This window comes from Oncorhynchus gorbuscha, linkage group LG02 (genome assembly GCF_021184085.1).
Source record: "Oncorhynchus gorbuscha isolate QuinsamMale2020 ecotype Even-year linkage group LG02, OgorEven_v1.0, whole genome shotgun sequence".
NCBI lineage: Eukaryota > Metazoa > Chordata > Actinopteri > Salmoniformes > Salmonidae > Oncorhynchus > Oncorhynchus gorbuscha.
Window position 1 is genome coordinate 9,938,818 of NC_060174.1, and position 24,354 is coordinate 9,963,171.

At 43.6% G+C, this 24,354-nt stretch overlaps 1 protein-coding gene across 4 annotated transcripts in view; it reads right to left on the bottom strand.

The window, feature by feature from the left end:
• The window catches only part of LOC123996878 (PEX5-related protein-like), a 197,753-nt gene that overhangs the window by 78,556 nt on the left and 94,843 nt on the right, over positions 1-24,354 (bottom strand). For all 4 annotated transcript variants that reach the window (XR_006832050.1, XM_046300702.1, XM_046300694.1 and 1 more), the window contains one exon: positions 3,619-3,730. Coding sequence is in view for 3 of the 4 variants with exons in the window: in XM_046300702.1 (XP_046156658.1) it covers positions 3,619-3,730 (112 nt within the window). In the remaining variant the exon portion in view is untranslated. The remainder of the gene's footprint in view (positions 1-3,618; positions 3,731-24,354) is intronic.

Below are 24,354 nucleotides of genomic sequence, written 5' to 3' on the forward strand. Positions count from 1 at the left end.
CAGGAGAAAAGCCATGTCCTGAAAGAAACCAAGATGGTTGACCTTGAGTCTACTTGAGATGACCTTGAGGCTACTTGAGATGATGAGGTTTTCTCCAAATAGTCTTGCCAGCTGGAAAGCATATTTGACGTGTATTGTGTGTATGTATACAAAGGATAGTATACCGTTTCTATCATAGTGTTCTGAGCTTCGATATTGAGTCATTGATGATGATTGAGTCAACATTGTCATGGACATGTTAAAGTTTCTATTTCAGTTGTTGACATGGTCTGTTGGATTTTGTGGTCAGTTCACTTTTAGTGAAGATACGTGTACATTCTATCTGAACATATAATATCTCACAGCTACAGGTACAACATTCTTTATTGCAGTTTAATGTGGTCAGGTAAAGTCATGTTTGTGTAAATCGTTTTTTAAAATGTGTAATACTATCCACATGGCAGTCATTGACACTGAAATTGTAATGGCGTTCTTCGTTTGTAGAAAGAGAGTCGGACCGAAATGCAGCGTGGTGTTTACTCATGTCTTTAATGAAACAATCGCGATACATGAAATAACTTCTACAAATGCAAAACAACAAACGGAACGTGAAAACTAATTACAGCCTATCTGGTGAACACTACACAGAGACAGGAACAATCACCCACGAAATACAAAGTGAAACCCAGGCTACCTAAATACGGTTCCCCATCAGAGACAACAAGAATCACCTGACTCTGATGGAGAACCGCCTCAGGCAGCCAAGCCTATACTAGACACACCCCTAATCAACCACAATCCCAATGCCTACAATAACCCCAATATGACAATACAATAACCCCATGTCACACCCTGGCCTGAACAAATAATAAAGAAGACACTAAATACTAAGACCAAGGCGTGACAGAAATACAGTACATGGATATTGCATTGATAAATAGACAATAAAACACAAGTTAAAATTATAAGTGAAAAACATGACAATATTTACATCATTAACGTTTGGGGACACTCAAGAGAACAATGACGTCTCAGTGGATCTTTCGCGAGAGCCTATTGGAAATAAAATTGTCCATTGGTATTGTCAAGAGTTGAGAGTTTGTGTTAGACATTTGTATCGTGACCGCTCAACCTGTGGATATTACTGACAAGCGAGTCACTGTTGTTTCCTATGTTTCACTCTCTACGGAGCCACTGACCTTTGGTTGGGAGCCGATGGTCTAAATGACTCATTTTAAATCATCCCAATCTACTCTGTGTGACGACACAGCAGGGAATCAGACCGTCGTAACTCCTGACATTAGCACAACTGACAGACAAAAAAATACCTTGCTTTTAGTTACAGTACTTTCCTCGACACACTAATAGCAGAATGAACTGGTCATGTCTGTACACTTAATAATTTCAGGCTAGACACTGAGACTGAAAACAAGCAGCATGTGGTGGCCTCTCACCCTATTGGATCCAACAGTAGGCTCTGACAGTAGGCAGGACAAGGTTCATCTATAAACTACTCCTTTATAAACAGTAGGCTCTGACAGTAGGCAGGACAAGGTTCATCTATAAACTACCCCTTTATAAACAGTAGGCTCTGACGGTAGGCAGGACAAGGTTAATCTATAAACTACCCCTTTATAAACAGTAGGCTCTGACAGTAGGCAGGACAAGGTTCATCTATAAACTACCCCTTTATAAACAGTAGGCTCTGACAGTAGGCAGGACAAGGTTAATCTATAAACTACCCCTTTATAAACAGTAGGCTCTGACAGTAGGCAGGACAAGGTTAATCTATAAACTACCCCTTTATAAACAGTAGGCTCTGACAGTAGGCAGGACAAGGTTCATCTATAAACTACCCCTTTATAAACAGTAGGCTCTGACAGTAGGCAGGACAAGGTTAATCTATAAACTACCCCTTTATAAACAGTAGGCTCTGACAGTAGGCAGGACAAGGTTCATCTATAAACTACCCCTTTATAAACAGTAGGCTCTGACAGTAGGCAGGACAAGGTTCATCTATAAACTACCCCTTTATAAACAGTAGGCTCTGACAGTAGGCAGGACAAGGTTCATCTATAAACTACCCCTTTATAAACAGTAGGCTCTGACAGTAGGCAGGACAATGTTCATCTATAAACTACCCCTTTCTAGAGATGACCTCCATTTAATCTTTTTTTTTTTACTATTTTTTTTATTTTTACTATTGTCGTTGTTGTTTAAGGTCTTATTAATAACGTGGTAAAAACTGAATTGGTAATCTGCTACATGAGCTTCATTCTGTGACTGTGTCCATACGGCTATCGTGCAACATTGCTGCGGTATGTTGTCAGAACTTTGTATTATGCATTGAGTAGAGTAAATATGAACTTTGTATTATGTATTGAGTAGAGTAAATATAGATGACCACCCTGATACAATAATACAATTCCCCTGACATTAACTTCAGTCAACTTATATAGTGTTACTCCCTTTCACATACAGACCCTGTTACCAAAAAACAGATATGGGGTCTGTGAAAATGGAGCTCTGTTTTTCCAGGTAAATTCATGAACAGTTCCATTGTTCATTTTATTTATTTCACCTTTATTTAACCAGGTAGGCCAGTTGAGAACACCTGTATTTAACCAGGTAGGCCAGTTGAGAACACCTTTATTTAACCAGGTAGGCTAGTTGAGAACACCTTTATTTAACCAGGTAGGCCAGTTGAGAACACCTTCAGTTAACCAGGTAGGCCAGTTGAGAACACCTTTAGTTAACCAGGTAGGCCAGTTGAGAACAAGTTCTCATTTACAACTGCGACCTGGCCAAGATAAAGCAAAGCAGTGCGACTAAAACAACAACACAGAGTTACATGTGGGATCAACAAACATACAGTCAATAACACAATAGAAAAATCTATACATAGTGTGTGCAAATGAAGTGGTCCTTCTGTAGCTCAGTTGGTAGAGCATGGCGCTTGTAACGCCAGGGTAGTGGGTTCAATCCCCGGGACCACCCATACATAGAATGTATGCACACATGACTGTAAGTCGCTTTGGATAAAAGCATCTGCTAAATGGCATATATTATTATATTATTATATTATATATTATTATAAGTAAGGCGGTAAGGCAATAAATAAGTCATAGTGGCGAAGTAATTACAATTTAGCATTAACACTGGAGTGATAGATGTACAGATGAGGATGTGCAGTAGAGATACTGGTGAGTAAAAGAGCAGAAAAAAAAACTAAATATGGGGATGAGGTAGGTAGTTTGTTGGATAGGCTATTTACAGATGGGCTGTGTACAGCTGCAGCGATCGGTATGCTGCTCTGACAGCTGATACATGAAGTTAGTGAGGGGGTTTAACAGCTCTCTTATTTGAATTGCAAACAGCCCTCCCCCCCATGGTTAAACAAACCCCCTCACAAATTTCTGGTTCAAACTGATATGTATAAAAGGGGGTATACATGCAAGAAAGTTGTAAATAAGAGTCTGTTTGAAAGGGGGTCATATCAACATGGCTTTATTGTTATTATTATTATTATGTCTGAAATAGGTCATTATGTTATGAAACGCCAATGGCCAATGCATGAACGGGCTACTACAGCCGTCGGGGCTGGGTAGACAGAGAGGAGAGGGAGGTCAGTGGAGGTACCTGCTGTGTTCGAAGTCACTAGGCGTGCAGCGCCATGGCACTTGGTCTCACAGAGAAAGTCGTCGATGGAGGGGCTTAGCAGGGGGCGGCTCTCTTGTTGCTCACTCACCAGCTGCAAGTGCAAACAGACGACACTGCTTAAAATCACACACAAAATATGCCCTTTTGGCCCTTTTCCAGGAAATGTCAACGTGACCGAGACATTATGATAACAAGTAGTGATGTGTCACTTCATTGGCCATTTCAAACAGTGCATCATGTAATTCAAACAAAGTGATGACACGACCTGACGTGACCTACCAATCCCCCACTAGTTCATGAGTGTACTGTTTTACCCTTTAAGTGCTGACCACATTGCCCACGTTGACCACATACATGTCATTCAATAATTCCATCCAAACGTCTGGTGCGCGTCAACAAGCGTCTGCATAGCCAGGTGCTAAAATAGAACTTGATTGTATTTTTTACACTTGATGCGCTGCAAGTCCCGCGTCTCCCATCTCCTCATTGGTTATTAGGAGCATATAGAGTACCCATGTGGGTTATTGGAAGATGAACTGAGGTCCACACTCCAGTCCAGTTGGTGGTGGTAATGCACCTTAAAGTTGGTTGCCAACTGCTATATAAAGTCCACAGAAGAAGAAGACTGAAGGAGGAGAGATTACTAGAAATTAACTCTGTTTCCCCTTTCATCTGTGTATTAATTGTCAGTAGAGAACTCACAATTTTGTGTGACTCAGAATGTTTGTCAAAATTCTACAAAGATCCAGAAAAAAATGACATTTTTTCCCCAGTAAAATAACAACCTAATGTTTATATCCCAGGACAAATTATCTAGCAACAGCAAGCTAGCTAGCTAAATGTCCATGAATGTTTAATGCATTTTGGCTTGTCCCCAAATTAATATAGTTGGTTCAGAGTTTGTTTTGATATTTCAACTTGAGTCTTCTGATTCGCATCTGGACAAAATCAATATGCGTGCGATGGCAAACTCATATGCTCTGTCTAGTCAGCATGTTAGGCTCAGTTGAATGCTAGCTCTGTGAATCCTTCATCTGCCTCTCCCAGTGTTCTATCCAGACTAGCTGAGGAGTCTAACCTCTCCCAGTGTTCTATCCAGACTAGCTGAGGAGTCTAACCTCTCCCAGTGTTCTATCCAGACTAGCTGAGGAGTCTAACCTCTCCCAGTGTTCTATCCAGACTAGCTGAGGAGTCTAACCTCTCCCAGTGTTCTATCCAGACTAGCTGAGGAGTCTAACCTCTCCCAGTGTTCTATCCAGACTAGCTGAGGAGTCTAACCTCTCCCAGTGTTCTATCCAGACTAGCTGAGGAGTCTAACCTCTCCCAGTGTTCTATCCAGACTAGCTGAGGAGTCTAACCTCTCCCAGTGTTCTATCCAGACTAGCTGAGGAGTCTAACCTCTCCCAGTGTTCTATCCAGACTAGCTGAGGAGTCTAACCTCTCCCAGTGTTCTATCCAGACTAGCTGAGGAGTCTAACCTCTCCCAGTGTTCTATCCAGACTAGCTGAGGAGTCTAACCTCTCCCAGTGTTCTATCCAGACTAGCTGAGGAGTCTAACCTCTCCCAGTGTTCTATCCAGTCTAGCTGAGGAGTCTAACCTCTCCCAGTGTTCTATCCAGACTAGCTGAGGAGTCTAACCTCTCCCAGTGTTCTATCCAGACTAGCTGAGGAGTCTAACCTCTCCCAGTGTTCTATCCAGACTAGCTGAGGAGTCTAACCTCTCCCAGTGTTCTATCCAGACTAGCTGAGGAGTCTAACCTCTCCCAGTGTTCTATCCAGACTAGCTGAGGAGTCTAACCTCTCCCAGTGTTCTATCCAGACTAGCTGAGGAGTCTAACCTCTCCCAGTGTTCTATCCAGACTAGCTGAGGAGTCTAACCTCTCCCAGTGTTCTATCCAGACTAGCTGAGGAGTCTAACCTCTCCCAGTGTTCTATCCAGACTAGCTGAGGAGTCTAACCTCTCCCAGTGTTCTATCCAGACTAGCTGAGGAGTCTAACCTCTCCCAGTGTTCTATCCAGACTAGCTGAGGAGTCTAACCTCTCCCAGTGTTCTATCCAGACTAGCTGAGGAGACTAACCTCTCCCAGTGTTCTATCCAGACTAGCTGAGGAGACTAACCTCTCCCAGTGTTCTATCCAGACTAGCTGAGGAGTCTAACCTCTCCCAGTGTTCTATCCAGTCTAGCTGAGGAGTCTAACCTCTCCCAGTGTTCTATCCAGACTAGCTGAGGAGTCTAACCTCTCCCAGTGTTCTATCCAGACTAGCTGAGGAGTCTAACCTCTCCCAGTGTTCTATCCAGACTAGCTGAGGAGTCTAACCTCTCCCAGTGTTCTATCCAGACTAGCTGAGGAGTCTAACCTCTCCCAGTGTTCTATCCAGACTAGCTGAGGAGTCTAACCTCTCCCAGTGTTCTATCCAGACTAGCTGAGGAGTCTAACCTCTCCCAGTGTTCTATCCAGACTAGCTGAGGAGTCTAACCTCTCCCAGTGTTCTATCCAGACTAGCTGAGGAGTCTAACCTCTCCCAGTGTTCTATCCAGACTAGCTGAGGAGTCTAACCTCTCCCAGTGTTCTATCCAGACTAGCTGAGGAGTCTAACCTCTCCCAGTGTTCTATCCAGACTAGCTGAGGAGTCTAACCTCTCCCAGTGTTCTATCCAGACTAGCTGAGGAGTCTAACCTCTCCCAGTGTTCTATCCAGACTAGCTGAGGAGTCTAACCTCTCCCAGTGTTCTATCCAGACTAGCTGAGGAGTCTAACCTCTCCCAGTGTTCTATCCAGTCTAGCTGAGGAGTCTAACCTCTCCCAGTGTTCTATCCAGACTAGCTGAGGAGTCTAACCTCTCCCAGTGTTCTATCCAGACTAGCTGAGGAGTCTAACCTCTCCCAGTGTTCTATCCAGACTAGCTGAGGAGTCTAACCTCTCCCAGTGTTCTATCCAGACTAGCTGAGGAGTCTAACCTCTCCCAGTGTTCTATCCAGACTAGCTGAGGAGTCTAACCTCTCCCAGTGTTCTATCCAGACTAGCTGAGGAGTCTAACCTCTCCCAGTGTTCTATCCAGACTAGCTGAGGAGTCTAACCTCTCCCAGTGTTCTATCCAGACTAGCTGAGGAGTCTAACCTCTCCCAGTGTTCTATCCAGACTAGCTGAGGAGTCTAACCTCTCCCAGTGTTCTATCCAGACTAGCTGAGGAGTCTAACCTCTCCCAGTGTTCTATCCAGACTAGCTGAGGAGTCTAACCTCTCCCAGTGTTCTATCCAGACTAGCTGAGGAGACTAACCTCTCCCAGTGTTCTATCCAGACTAGCTGAGGAGACTAACCTCTCCCAGTGTTCTATCCAGACTAGCTGAGGAGTCTAACCTCTCCCAGTGTTCTATCCAGTCTAGCTGAGGAGTCTAACCTCTCCCAGTGTTCTATCCAGACTAGCTGAGGAGTCTAACCTCTCCCAGTGTTCTATCCAGACTAGCTGAGGAGTCTAACCTCTCCCAGTGTTCTATCCAGACTAGCTGAGGAGTCTAACCTCTCCCAGTGTTCTATCCAGACTAGCTGAGGAGTCTAACCTCTCCCAGTGTTCTATCCAGACTAGCTGAGGAGTCTAACCTCTCCCAGTGTTCTATCCAGACTAGCTGAGGAGTCTAACCTCTCCCAGTGTTCTATCCAGACTAGCTGAGGAGTCTAACCTCTCCCAGTGTTCTATCCAGACTAGCTGAGGAGTCTAACCTCTCCCAGTGTTCTATCCAGTCTAGCTGAGGAGTCTAACCTCTCCCAGTGTTCTATCCAGACTAGCTGAGGAGTCTAACCTCTCCCAGTGTTCTATCCAGACTAGCTGAGGAGTCTAACCTCTCCCAGTGTTCTATCCAGACTAGCTGAGGAGACTAACCTCTCCCAGTGTTCTATCCAGACTAGCTGAGGAGACTAACCTCTCCCAGTGTTCTATCCAGACTAGCTGAGGAGTCTAACCTCTCCCAGTGTTCTATCCAGACTAGCTGAGGAGTCTAACCTCTCCCAGTGTTCTATCCAGACTAGCTGAGGAGTCTAACCTCTCCCAGTGTTCTATCCAGACTAGCTGAGGAGTCTAACCTCTCCCAGTGTTCTATCCAGTCTAGCTGAGGAGTCTAACCTCTCCCAGTGTTCTATCCAGACTAGCTGAGGAGTCTAACCTCTCCCAGTGTTCTATCCAGACTAGCTGAGGAGTCTAACCTCTCCCAGTGTTCTATCCAGACTAGCTGAGGAGACTAACCTCTCCCAGTGTTCTATCCAGACTAGCTGAGGAGACTAACCTCTCCCAGTGTTCTATCCAGTCTAGCTGAGGAGTCTAACCTCTCCCAGTGTTCTATCCAGACTAGCTGAGGAGTCTAACCTCTCCCAGTGTTCTATCCAGTCTAGCTGAGGAGTCTAACCTCTCCCAGTGTTCTATCCAGACTAGCTGAGGAGTCTAACCTCTCCCAGTGTTCTATCCAGACTAGCTGAGGAGTCTAACCTCTCCCAGTGTTCTATCCAGACTAGCTGAGGAGTCTAACCTCTCCCAGTGTTCTATCCAGACTAGCTGAGGAGTCTAACCTCTCCCAGTGTTCTATCCAGACTAGCCGAGGAGTCTAACCTCTCCCAGTGTTCTATCCAGACTAGCTGAGGAGACTAACCTCTCCCAGTGTTCTATCCAGACTAGCTGAGGAGACTAACCTCTCCCAGTGTTCTATCCAGACTAGCTGAGGAGTCTAACCTCTCCCAGTGTTCTATCCAGACTAGCTGAGGAGTCTGACCTCTCCCAGTGTTCTATCCAGACTAGCTGAGGAGTCTAACCTCTCCCAGTGTTCTATCCAGACTAGCTGAGGAGTCTAACCTCTCCCAGTGTCCTATCCTGACTAGCTGAGGAGACTAATCTTTCCCAGTGTTCTATCCAGACTAGCTGAAGAGACTAATCTCTCCCAGTGTTCTATCCAGACTAGCTGAGGAGACTAACCTTTCCCAGTGTTCTATCCAGACTAGCTGAGGAGTCTAACCTCTCCCAGTGTTCTATCCAGACTAGCTGAGGAGTCTAACCTCTCCCAGTGTCCTATCCTGACTAGCTGAGGAGACTAATCTTTCCCAGTGTTCTATCCAGACTAGCTGAAGAGACTAATCTCTCCCAGTGTTCTATCCAGACTAGCTGAGGAGACTAACCTTTCCCAGTGTACTATCCAAACTAGCTGTGACTAGCTGAGGAAGAGACTTACTGTGTGTGTCTCCAACTGTAATTGCTCAGCCATTAGCAGTTGTTTATCTCAGTTCCCAAACACATGCTGAAGTTAATCACCTAGCCTGTGAGGCATCCTGGACTGTCGCTGTAGGTTTGCCAACACTGCTGTGGCATAGGTTACATCCCATCCATTATAATTACCCCTGAAGTAGTTGCTCTAGTGACAAAAATGATTCAAAATATGGACTTGTTTTGATATAAAAAATAGCCCCACCATCATTATTGTCTGCTTGTACAATGCTGTCGAAGAGGAAACATGACATTTGCCATCCCTGATCTGATTTTTTCAGGCAGAAACTTAATGATACAAAAGCTGAATAACAGATGCACATCCAGGTGTGTTTAGCAGGTGCTGGAGTTATAGGTGAACTCATGAACAATAAAAAGGACAATGCCACACACTGCTGCTCATGCCAGGTGATTTATATTATAACAACGTTTTGTTCTTAGGTCTTCATTAAGCATCCATATCCCAGCTGGGGTTGGAAGGCCCTATACATAGGGGCAGTGCTCAGTGACATCACTTCCTGAAGCAGGAAGTAAAAACATATAACATAGGTTCACAATATCAACATTCAATATATACAAATATATAATCATACATGAAGAATGTGATCAATATTTACAGTCAAAAGTTTGAACACACGTACTCATTCAAGTGTTTTTCTTTATTTGTTCTATTTTCTACATTGTAGAATAGTAGTGAAGACATCAAAACTATGAAATAACACATGGAATCATGTAGTAAACAAAGAAGTGTTAAACAAATCAAAATCTATTTTATATTTCAGATTCTTCAAAATAGCCACCTTTGCCTTGATGAAAGCTCTGCACACTCTTGGCATTCTCTCAACCAGCTTCATGAGGAATGCTTTTCCAACAGTCCTTTTCTATGGTTTCCCTAAGGTGTCAACAGTCTTTAGACATAGTTTCAGGCTTTTATTTTGGAAAATGAGCGTGAAAGATCACATTGCGTAAGTGGATAGGTGGGGGCTCTCAGAGTGAGTTTTGCGCTACAGAGTAAAGCGGCCATTGTTTCTCCGGTGTTATTGAAAAACCTACACACCCGGTTGATATATTATCAAATATATATTTTAAAAACAACCTGAGGATTGATTATAAAAAACGTTTGACATGTTTCTGTGGACATTATGGATATTATTTGGAATTTTTGTCTGCGTTGTGGTGACCGCTCTTTCCTGTGGACTTCCGAACATAACGCGACAAACAAGCTGAGATATTTTGGGTATAAAAATAATCTTTATGGAACAAAAGGAACATTTGTTGTGTAACTGGGAGTCTCGTGAGTGAAAACATCTGAATATCATCAAAGGTAAACGATTAATTTGATTGCTTTTCTGATTTTCGTGACCTAGCTACTTAATGCTTAGTGTACATAATGTTTTGTTATGCTATCGATAAACTTACACAAACGCTTCGATTGCTTTTGCTGTAAAGCATAATTTCAAAGTCTGAGACGACAGGTGGATTAACAAAAGGCTAAGCTGTGTTTTGCAAAATTGCACTTGTGATTTCATGAATATGAATAATTTTAGGAATATTATTTGACTGTGGCGCTATGCTATTCAGCAGTTGCTGACAAAAAGATAACGGGATGGGTAGCGTCAAGAAGTTTTAAACAACACAATGTAACTCAAATCAATCAATCACACTTCTGTGAAATCAAACGGTCCACTTAGGAAGCAACACCTATTGACAATAAATTTCACATGCTGTTGTGCAAATGGAATAGACAACAGGTGGAAATTATAAGCAATTAGCAAGACACCCCCAATAAAGGAGTGGTACTGCAGGTGGTGACCACAGACCACTTCTCAGTTCCTATGCTTCCTGGCTGATGTTTTGGTCACTTTTGAATGCTGGCGGTGCTTTCACTCTAGTGGTAGTATGAGACGGAGTCTACAACCCACAAAAGTGGCTCAGGTAGTGCAGCTCATCCAGGATGACACATCAATGCGAGCTGTGGCAAGAAGGTTTGCTGTGTCTGTCAGCGTAGTGTCCAGAGCATGGAGGCGCTACCAGGAGACAGGCCAGTACATCAGGAGACGTGGAGGAGGCCGTAGGAGGGCAACAACTCAGCAGCAGGACCGCTACCACTGTCTTTGTGCAAGGAGGAGCAGGAGGAGCAATGCCAAAGCCCTGCAAAATGACCTCCAGCAGGCCACAAATGTGCATGTGTCTGCTCAAACGATCAGAAACAGGCTCCATGAGGGTGGTATGAGGGCCCGACGTCCACAGGTGGGGGTTGTGCTTACAGCCCAACACCGTGCAGGACGTTTGGCATTTGCCAGAGAACACCAAGATTGGCAAATTCGCCACTGGCGCCCTGTGCTCTTCACAGATGAAAGCAGGTTCACACTGAGCACATGTGACAGAGTCTGGAGACGCTGTGGAGAACGTTCTGCTGCCTGCAACATCCTCCAGCATGACCGGTTTGGCGGTGGGTCAGTCATGGTGTGGGGTGGCATTTCTTTGGGGGGCCGCACAGCCGTCCATGTACTCGCCAGAGGTAGCCTGACTGCCATTAGGTACCAAGATGAGATCCTCAGACCCCTTGTGAGACCATATGCTGGCCCTGGGTTCCTCCTAATGCAAGACAATGTTAGACCTCGTGGCTGGAGTGTGTCAGCAGTTCCTGCAAGAGGAAGGCATTGATGCTATCGACTGGCCCGTCCGTTCCCCAGACCTGAATCCAATTGAGCACATCTGGGAGATCATGTTTCGCTCTATCCACCAGACTGTCCAGGAGTTGGCGGATTCTTTAGTCCAGGTCTGGGAGGAGATCCCTCAGAAGACCATCCGCCACCTCATCAAGAGCATGCCCAGGCGTTGTAGGGAGGTCATACAGGCACGTGGAGGCCACACACACTACTGAGCCTCATTTTGACTTGTTTTAAGGACATTACATCAAATTTGGATCAGCCCGTAATGTGGTTTTCCACTTTAAATTTTGAGTGTTTCTCCAAATCAGACCTCCATGGGTTGATACATTTGATTTCCATTGATAATTTTTGTGTGATTTTGTTGTCAGCACATTCAACTATGTAAAGAAAAAAGTACGTAATAAGAATATTTCATTCATTCAGATCTAGGATGTGTTATTTTAGTGTTCCCTTTTGAGCAGTGTATATATGATAGACAATTTTCAATTTGGGTAAAAACAAGAGAATAGTTTGGACATTTTGGAACTTTAAAAACGTTTTTAAGTCAAACTCCTCGTTAAGGCCAAGAGTAGATAATGTGTTGAGCCTGTGGATCCAGAAAGTGTCCCTTTGAAGAAGTTTCCTCTCAATGTCCCCTCCCTGTGTGACATCTTGAAGATTTCTATTCCAATGCATCTCAGAGAGCTAATAGGATGTGAGAATCTTAATGATGGCACTAAAATATGTATTACTAGCCATGAGGTTGCACACAGCCTGCCATACGCTTGATATGAAAGGTGATGCCCACGGCTTCATGATCCGTCTGTATGTGCTCAATGTGTGGCTCTAACAATGACAGATGTTCCCGCAACTATATTTTCTGGGAATTAATGATGTGGCTGTTTATTAGCCATTACAGCCAAATTGAAAACAAAAACTTTTACCCCTTTTTAGACAACTTGGACATTATCCAATTATGGTTACGGTTATGAAAAGTGTCATATACGTTTACATTTTGTTTGCTGGGGAGACCCATTTGAGTTCAAAGATGCTGGAACTGTAATAGCTAAGTGTTGCACGGAGGCACCTCCAGCCATGGTTTTATGATCGATGGTTTTATATTGGATGCCTTACTCTATTTCACCCTCTAAACCTCAAAGCGTATCTTCCTACAGTATATTTGCAAGCAGAATATTGGCCCTTAATGAGAAAAGTGAATCATTTCGGAGCCCCCGTCACTTAATTAGATGATCTCCACTTATTCAATTAAAAAAGGCACCTCTCTTTTGGCAAAAATATAAAAAGATTGCTGACATTAATGGGAATTATTAAAGGGACAGACCTCATCCGGAAAATGACAACCGATGGCTCAGAGATGCACTGAGAGAAGCACTGAGAGAAGCACTGAGAGAAGCCCTGAGAGAAGCACTAAGAGAAGCACTGAGAGAAGCACTGAGAGAAGCCCTGAGAGAAGCCCTGAGAGAAGCACTAAGAGAAGCACTGAGAGAAGCACTGAGAGAAGCACTAAGAGAAGCACTGAGAGAAGCACTAAGAGAAGCACTGAGAGAAGCACTGAGAGAAGCCCTGAGAGAAGCACTAAGAGAAGCACTAAGAGAAGCACTGAGAGAAGCACTGAGAGAAGCACTAAGAGAAGCACTAAGAGAAGCACTGAGAGAAGCACTGAGAGAAGCACTAAGAGAAGCACTGAGAGAAGCCCTGAGAGAAGCACTGAGAGAAGCACTGAGAGAAGCACTGAGAGAAGCACTGAGAGAAGCACTGAGAGAAGCACTGAGAGAAGCACTGAGAGAAGCACTGAGAGAAGCACTGAGAGAAGCACTGAGAGAAGCCCTGAGAGAAGCACTAAGAGAAGCACTGAGAGAAGCACTGAGAGAAGCCCTGAGAGAAGCACTAAGAGAAGCACTAAGAGAAGCACTGAGAGAAGCACTGAGAGAAGCACTAAGAGAAGCACTGAGAGAAGCACTAAGAGAAGCACTGAGAGAAGCACTGAGAGAAGCACTAAGAGAAGCACTGAGAGAAGCCCTGAGAGAAGCACTGAGAGAAGCCCTGAGAGAAGCACTAAGAGAAGCACTAAGAGAAGCACTGAGAGAAGCACTGAGAGAAGCACTAAGAGAAGCACTGAGAGAAGCACTAAGAGAAGCACTGAGAGAAGCACTGAGAGAAGCACTAAGAGAAGCACTGAGAGAAGCACTGAGAGAAGCACTAAGAGAAGCACTGAGAGAAGCACTAAGAGAAGCACTGAGAGAAGCACTGAGAGAAGCACTAAGAGAAGCACTGAGAGAAGCCCTGAGAGAAGCACTGAGAGAAGCACTGAGAGAAGCACTGAGAGAAGCACTGAGAGAAGCCCTGAGAGAAGCACTGAGAGAAGCACTGAGAGAAGCCCTGAGAGAATCACTGAGAGAAGCACTGAGAGAAGCCCTGAGAGAAGCACTGAGAGAAGCCCTGAGAGAAGCACTGAGAGAAGCCCTGCTGGGCCATTATAGATATGCGGGACACAGAATAACAAACTGCTCTGTTTATTGCTTATTCATCATTATAAACTCGGTGGTTCGAGCCCTGAATGCTGATTGGCTGACAGCCGTGGTTTATCAGGTTGCCATTCCTGTAATATAACAATGTTTGGTGAATCAGTGCTACCTCAGGCCATGCAAGAGTTACATTCTTGTTATGTCACCAGTCAGCTCCTGATGAAATCAAGTGGACATTTTTCAAATATCAAACTTTAAGCTTAGTGTGGGCAATGGCTAGCGAAGTAATCGCACAAGCAATCGCAACATACTGTTAAACAGATTTCAAAATGGCAGGCATTTCATTCCTCTCTCTGGTATTGTCAATTTGATCATAGTTTGTTCCCGTGTTCATCGAAGAGAGAGGCAGTCTCTTAACATTTCATTCATTCACCATTGTCATTATTGTCGGTCAGACCACCAGTGTATTTCCATGTCCTGACCCTGTGAGTGACATATACAGGTGGTCCTAAGGCAGGGTTGTCTAATTCATTCCATGGAGGGCGTGTCTGCTGGTTTTTGTCTTTTTCCTTTTAATTAAGACCTAGATAACCGGGTGAGGGAAGCTCTTAACCGTAATTGATCAATTACGTCTGACACGTGTCGTCCTACACTAAAAAAAATGAGGGGTTCAACAAGGGTTCTTCTAAGATCCTGAAAGACCCCCAAAAGGTTATTTCAAGAACCCCATAGGAGGTGGGGGTCTTCAAGTTGGCGCAAATCTTTCTAGAACAGAAAATGGACACAATTCAATGGATATCGATCAACAAAGAGGTTCAAATATGTTGGCTATAAGAATATGTTGAAGGCTAGCTGTTTTGTGTTCAGATTACAGAACTGCTCACTTTTGTGTCAGTGTCTGCAGGTATACAGACGAGGAGGCATACAAAGGTATGTCAATTGGTATTGGTATGTTATGCTGATCACATGTACCATCCTCCTCCCTGCCCTCTTCAATGAATATCCCATAGGCCTCTACATTATGTGGTATGTGCATGAAAACCATACAGGCTTTTTCATGAACATTTTCCACAAAATCTAAAGTATGAATGAATACTGTTGTGTGCATGTTTTGTTAATCATCTGTATAATTACTATTTTGGGGGGGGATTCACAGACTTCACCCTCCCTACACCTCTGATGAATATAACAGGAAACCTGTTATATCACCATGCACTGAGAAATCATTCTGGCTGTGGATACGGAGAACATCAACACATTAACATCCACACACCAGAGGATAAACTCATTAACATCCACACGTCAGAGGAAAAACACATTAAAACATCCACAGGCCAGAGGATAAACACATTAACATCCACACGCCAGAGGATAAACACATTAACATCCACACGCCAGAGGATAAACACATTAACATCCACACGCCAGAGGATAAACACATTAACATCCACACATTAACATCCACACATTAACATCCACACGCCAGAGGATAAACACATTAACATCCACACGCCAGAGGATAAACACATTAACATCCACACGCCAGAGGATATACACATTAACATCCACACGCCAGAGGATATACACATTAACATCCACACACCAGAGGATAAACACATTAACATCCACACGCCAGAGGATAAACACATTAACATCCACACATTAACATCCACACGCCAGAGGATAAACACATTAACATCCACACGCCAGAGGATAAACACATTAACATCCACACATTAACATCCACACGCCAGAGGATATACACATTAACATCCACACATTAACATACACACACCAGAGGATAAACACATTAACATCCACACGCCAGAGGATAAACACATTAACATCCACACATTAACATCCACACGCCAGAGGATATACACATTAACATCCACACATTAACATACACACACCAGAGGATAAACACATTAACATACACACACCAGAGGATAAACACATTAACATCCACACACCAGAGGATAAACACATTAACATCCACACGCCAGAGGATAAACACATTAACATCCACACGCCAGAGGATAAACACATTAACATCAACACGCCAGAGGATAAACACATTAACATCCACACACCAGAGGATAAACACATTAACATCAACACGCCAGAGGATAAACACATTAACATCCACACGCCAGAGGATAAACACATTAACATCCACACGCCAGAGGATAAACACATTAACATCCACACGCCAGAGGATAAACACATTAACATCCACACGCCAGAGGATAAACACATTAACATCCACACGCCAGAGGATAAACACATTAACATCCACACGCCAGAGGATAAACACATTAACATCCACACGCCAGAGGATAAACACATTAACATCCACACACCAGAGGATAAACACATTAACATCCACACGCCAGAGGATAAACACATTAACATCCACACGCCAGAGGATAAACACATTAACATCCACACGCCAGAGGATAAACACATTAACACATTAACATCCACACGCCAGAGGATAAACACATTAACATCCATACACCAGAGGATATACACATTAACATCCACACATTAACATCCACACGCCAGAGGATAAACACATTAACACATTAACATCCACACACCAGAGGATAAACACATTAACATCCACACACCAGAGGATATACACATTAACATCCACACATTAACATCCACACGCCAGAGGATAAACACATTAACACATTAACATCCACACGCCAGAGGATAAACACATTAACATCCACACATTAACATCCACACATTAACATCCACACGCCAGAGGATAAACACATTAACATCCACACGCCAGAGGATATACACATTAACATCCACACATTAACATCCACACGCCAGAGGATAAACACATTAACATCCACACGCCAGAGGATAAACACATTAACATCCACACATTAACATCCACACGCCAGAGGATATACACATTAACATCCACACATTAACATCCACACACCAGAGGATAAACACATTAACATCCACACGCCAGAGGATAAACACATTAACATCCACACATTAACATCCACACGCCAGAGGATATACACATTAACATCCACACATTAACATACACACACCAGAGGATAAACACATTAACATACACACACCAGAGGATAAACACATTAACATCCACACACCAGAGGATAAACACATTAACATCCACACGCCAGAGGATAAACACATTAACATCCACACAGAGGATAAACACATTAACATCAACACGCCAGAGGATAAACACATTAACATCCACACACCAGAGGATAAACACATTAACATCAACACGCCAGAGGATAAACACATTAACATCCACACGCCAGAGGATAAACACATTAACATCCACACGCCAGAGGATAAACACATTAACATCCACACGCCAGAGGATAAACACATTAACATCCACGCCAGAGGATAAACACATTAACGCCAGAGGATAAACACATTAACATCCACACGCCAGAGGATAAACACATTAACATCCACACGCCAGAGGATAAACACATTAACATCCACACGCCAGAGGATAAACACATTAACATCCACACACCAGAGGATAAACACATTAACATCCACACGCCAGAGGATAAACACATTAACATCCACACGCCAGAGGATAAACACATTAACATCCACACGCCAGAGGATAAACACATTAACACATTAACATCCACACGCCAGAGGATAAACACATTAACATCCATACACCAGAGGATATACACATTAACATCCACACATTAACATCCACACGCCAGAGGATAAACACATTAACACATTAACATCCACACACCAGAGGATAAACACATTAACATCCACACACCAGAGGATATACACATTAACATCCACACATTAACATCCACACGCCAGAGGATAAACACATTAACACATTAACATCCACACGCCAGAGGATAAACACATTAACATCCACACATTAACATCCACACATTAACATCCACACGCCAGAGGATAAACACATTAACATCCACACGCCAGAGGATAAACACATTAACACATTAACATCCACACGCCAGAGGATAAACACATTAACATCCACAGGCCAGAGGATAAACACATTAACATCCACACGCCAGAGGATATACACATTAACATCCACACGCCAGAGGATAAACACATTAACATCCACACGCCAGAGGATAAACACATTAACATCCACATGCCAGAGGATAAACACATTAACATCCACACGCCAGAGGATAAACACATTAACATCCACACGCCAGAGGATAAACACATTAACATCCACACGCCAGAGGATAAACACATTAACATCCACACACCAGAGGATAAACACATTAACATCCACACGCCAGAGGATAAACACATTAACACATTAACATCCACACGCCAGAGGATAAACACATTAACATCCACACGTCCTTCTGTAGCTCAGTTGGTAGAGCATGGCGCTTGTAACGCCAGGGTAGTGGGTTCGATCCCCAGGACCACCCATACGTAGAATGTATGCACACATGACTTTGGATAAAAGCGTCTTCTAAATGGCATATATTATTATTATTACACGCCAGAGGATAAACACATTAACATCCACACGACAGAGGATAAACACATTAACATCCACACACCAGAGGATAAACACATTAACATCCACACGCCAGAGGATAAACACATTAACACATTAACATCCACACGCCAGAGGATAAACACATTAACACATTAACATCCACACGCCAGAGGATAAACACATTAACATCCACACGCCAGAGGATAAACACATTAACATCCACACGCCAGAGGATAAACACATTAACATCCACACGCCAGAGGATAAACACATTAACATCCACACGCCAGAGGATAAACACATTAACATCCACACGCCAGAGGATAAACACATTAACATCCACACGCCAGAGGATAAACACATTAACATCCACACGCCAGAGGATAAACACATTAACACATTAACATCCACACGCCAGAGGATAAACACATTAACATCCACACACCAGAGGATAAACACATTAACATCCACACGCCAGAGGATAAACACATTAACACATTAACATCCACACGCCAGAGGATAAACACATTAACACATTAACATCCACACGCCAGAGGATAAACACATTAACATCCACACGCCAGAGGATAAACACATTAACACATTAACATCAAACACGCCAGAGGATAAACACATTAACATCCACACGCCAGAGGATAAAGACATTAACATCCACACACCAGAGGATAAACACATTAACATCCACACGCCAGAGGATAAACACATTAACACATTAACATCCACACACCAGAGGATAAACACATTAACATCCACACGCCAGAGGATAAACACATTAACACATTAACATCCACACACCAGAGGATAAACACATTGGACTTGGGGCTCTGCTGGGAGTTTACCTCATATTTAGCATTTTTTATTCTGCTTTGCCACTAAAATCTTAATAAACACTGACAATTTAAAAAATGGTGCTATTGTTGTTATTGTTATGTGTATTATTATTATTAATCATAAGGGAGGGGTTAGTTAAAAAATGTACCCCAAAAGGTTCTTCAAAAGGTTATTTGAGGATCCATTAAAAGGGGTTCTTTGAAGAAGGAGAAGGGGTTCCCCGTCAGTTTCAATGTGAAGAACCCCTAAAGAATACTCCAGAAACCTTTTCTTTTTAGAGTGCAGTGTGTCCATCATGGAGACTCTGGGACTTCCCTGTAGATGTCACTCACACAGTCAGGTGAAGGCTAGCGCCACATGTAAATACACTGTGCACACATCGTAGGAAGCCCTTCGAGACCCATAAAGGCCAACGGCAAATTAAATCCATTCAAAGTTTAAATTCCATTCATGGAAGCATGTGCCTGTGTAACTTTCGACAACACTTTCAACTTTGCCGACGGTGATCAGTGGGGAACATCTGTCGGTGAATAAACGATTTATTTCCGTCACATAATGTTCGCAGAGGACAAGCATTATGTGATGCATTATGGAGAGACGGCTCGTGAAACTCCATGATGTTCACGTGATGATCGCCCATAAAGGTAGCCTTCCTTCAATGCCTCCCATCTATTTAGCGTCAAATAAGACAAATTGCGGTGCCAGGATGCAGGCCACAAACCTTGTCTGTAGACGAGTGTGCGTCGTGAGGTGGATCATCACTAACTGTAGCTCTTAATGGGATTCCTAACCCTTCCTTTCCCTTGACAGAATAGTGTAATTTAAGGTCAGTTTTCACACAGAGGGGTTTCGCAATTAAATTCCCTGACATTTTGAATTGATGAGATAACATACCAATTATGAACTAATTGGATATGGGGTCTCCCTCACACTACTGAATTATATTGTGCTACGTTTTATGGGTTAAGTACGTAGCCTATTGAGACATAAAGAGATAAATCATTGACATCACTAAGAGCCCTATTGAATGAAAGTTGGTAACTAACTTTCCAGTATGAAGCGGTTTTCTTGCTCGGCACACATGTACGTTGGACGCATTCACACAGTGAAACAAAAATAATCCAAATGTCTTATCGATTCAAGAAAATACTTTCGTACATATTTTATTTATTCTATTTAATATGTGTTTTTGTTCTACCTTGTTATTTGTAGCGCTACATTGATATTGATTACTGCATTGTTGGGTTTGGAGCTTAAAAGAAAGGCATTTCACAGTACTTGTGCACGTGACGTTAAAACTGGAAACTTTTATCTAGGAACCTGGTTAGGCCCATTCCTTTTTCATATTCAGCTTCAAGTTTTATCTCTCATATCTACGGGATACACATGGATACACCAGTGGAGGCTGCTGAGGGGAGGATGGCTCATAATAACGACTGGAATGAAATAAATGGTATTCACTCCATTCCAGTTATAATACTCCCTTCCAGACGTTATTATGAGCTGTCCCTCCCCTCAGCAGCCATCCATCCTCCAAAGAAATGCTTACTTGCAGGTTCCTTCTCAACAATGCCACATCAATAACAGATAATACAATATAAGAATATGAACATAAAGTAAAAGGCTCAGTAGAAAATAAAATAAACATTTTGGCATAATTATAATACAGGAAGGAAACAATTAATAGTGCAATGTTAACATGTGTTTTGTGGAAGTGGGTTTGGGGGGCAAGTATTTAAATGAATAAGTATTTAGCCCTCCCAGAGTCTGGAAGCAGCAGCACATGGGCGGGTGAATGAGTGAGTGAGTGAGTGAGTGAGTGAGTGAGTGAGTGAGTGAGTGAGTGAGTGAGTGAGTGAGTGAGTGAGTGCATGTGCGGAGAATCAGAGCATGGAGGTCAGTCCAGTTCAAGTGTTCAGCAGTCTGATGGCTTGTAGATAGAAACTGTCTCTGAGCCTGTTGGTGTCAGACCTCATGCTGCGATACCGTCTGCTCGACGATAAGGGAGAGAGCAGCTCGTGGCTGGGGTGTGTTGGGTTCCTTGATGATGCTGTGGGCCTTCCTGAGACACCGGTTCGTGTAGATGTCCTGGATGGGTGGGAACACGGTCCCAGTGATGTACTGGGCCATCTTCACCACCCGCTGGAGGGCCTTGTGGTCGTGGACGGAGCAATTCCCATACCGGGCCGTGATGCAACTGGTCAGGACGCTCTCGATGGTGCAGCGGTAGTATTTGGAGAGGACCTGGGGTGGCATACCGAATCTCTTCAGACGCCTTAAGAAGTAGAGATGCTGCTGCGCCCTCTTGACAAGAGTGGTGGTGTTGTTGGTCCATGACAAGTCCTCTGTGATGTGGACACAGAGGAACTTAAACCTGCTGACTCTCTCTACTGCAGTCCCTTTGATGTGGATCGGGGCATGTTCCCTCCTCTGCCTTCTGAAGTCAACAATCAACCAATGTTTGGCTGACGTTAAGGGAGAGGTTGTTGTCCTGGCACAACAATGCCAGTTCACTTAAAATGCAGTTTTAAGAAAATATTTACTAAATAAACTAAAGTTTTAAAAAAAGGAAAACATGTTTTTTTTTTAAAATAAAAAATAAAATAACAATAACGAGGCTATACGGAGGTACCGGTACTGAGTCAATGTGCGGGGGTACAGGTTAGTCAAGGTAATTGAGGTAATATGTACATGTACATAGGGATAAAGTGACTATGCATAGATAATACACAGCGAGTAGCAGCAGCATAAAAAGGGGGAGGGGGCTCAATGCAAATAGTCCAGTTAGCCATTTGATTAGCTGTTCAGCAGCCTTATGGCTTGGGGGTAGAAGCTGTTAAGAAGCCTTTTGGACCGAGACTTGGTGCTCGAATACCGATTGTTGTGCGTTAGCAGAGAGAACAGTCTATGACAAGGGTACTGGATTCTTTAGCTATTTTTAAGGCTTTTCTCTGACACTGCCTGGTACAGAGGTCCTGGATGGCAGGAAGCTTTCCCCAGTGATGTACTGGGCTGTACGCACTACCCTTTGTAGCCCCTTGCGGTCAGAGGCCGAGCAGTTGCCATACCAGGCGGGGATGCAACCAGTCGGGATGCTCTCGATGGTGCAACTGTAGAACCTTTTAAGGATCTAAGGACTCATGCGAAATCTTCTCAGTCTCCTGAGAATATGCGTTGTTGTGCCCTCTTCACAACTGTCTTGATGTGTTTGAACCATGATAGTTTGTTGATAATGTGGACACCAAGGAACTTGAAGCTCTCAACCTGATCCACTACAGCCCCGTTGATGAATAGGGGCGTGCTCAGCCTTCCTTTTCCTGTAGTCCACAATCATCTCCTTTTTCTTGATCACATTGAGGGAGAGGTTGTTGTCCTGGCACGATACTGCCAGGTCTCTGACCTCCTCCCTATAGGCTGTCTCATCGTTCTCTGTAATCAGGTCTACCACCGCTGTGTCGTCGGCAAACTTAATGATAGTGTTAGAGTCCTGCTTGGCCATGCAGTCATGAGTGAACAGGGAGTGCAGGAGGGGACTAAGCATGCACTGCTGAGGGGCCCCCGAATTGAGGATCAGCGTGGCAGATGTGGTCAGAAAGTCTTGAATGGAGCTCATCCAATTTATTCTCCAATGATTGCGCGTTGGCCAATAGGACGGATGGTAGAGGCGTTAACCACTTGCTGACCAATTCTCACAAGGCACCCGGACGTGTGTCCTCTATATTGGTGTCTCGCTTTCATGCAAATGACGGGTGATTTGGGCCTGGTCCGGTATCAGCATTAAATATTTTGTGTCCAAGTCGTTGTGTGTTCTGATATCCAGAAGTTTTTTTCAGTCATAAGAGACGATGGCAGAAACATTATGTACAAAATAAGTCACAAACAATGCAACAAAAAACCAACACAAATTTGCACAATTGGTTAGGAGCCCGTAAAACGGTAGCCATCTCCTCCAGCGCTATTTGAATTGAACAGTTAATAAACCATCGTTGCACGGAGTCTGCAAAGCACTTACTGTAATTACCAAAAGAATAACTACAAATAATGATCTTGGTTAACCCTTTGTTTTCATAACATGATAGAGACCTCCACATCTTCCTTGCTAATCATCCATCGGTTAATAAGGACAGGCAATCCATCCAATTATCTGTAGTGTACAGAGTCTCGGGACGCTACCAGGTAACAGTGGAAAGGCCAATTATAGGTTTACTGTCCTGGCTCAAACTGAAACACAAGGGATTTTGGCCACATTCGTCCTCCCAAACCTCTCTCTTTGCGTCGAGGTGGAGGAGGCTACCATTTTTTCAGCATATCACTTTGTACCTTTTTTGCTTGCTGATCCTGTGCAAAGGACATTGCAACTTTGTTTACAAGTCCTCGAGGGGTAATCCTGAAAGGATGTCATGGAAAAACCTCAGCTAATTGCACCACCTGAGCATGACTCCAAGAGATCTCTTAGATGCTGTTGTCAAGGGAACCCTGAACCGGTTAAACCCGTAGGAGGTGGGGGGTTGTGAGTGTGTTCAAATCATTGTGGGAGAAAAGACCATTCCTTTGTCTTTTCTGATATGTCTATTTTTGTCTAGCGCTGTACGGAGAACCGGTTAACTGGAAGTTAAAGGAGTGCTAGCTAGATATTTCTAATCTGATGTTCCAGCATAACAAATGTCAAAGGCAGCAAAGATGTGCTCTACGGAGCAGCCCTGCCTCATTATGCTGTAATCTCTTGGTGAGGAGGGACATCCCAGTTAGCCTTAGGATACTAACATACTGTACATTAGAACATCTTGTTCCTTGTTTGTAACCATTGTCTGCTCTGAATCTTTGTTAAGTTAGCGTGATCCTGCTAGCTCCTCGTCAGTAGGCCTTTTAAAAAGCCAAAATGTGCAACTTTGGGAGCCAAATATGTGTCCTCCTGCCACAACCTGAGGGACAACCAG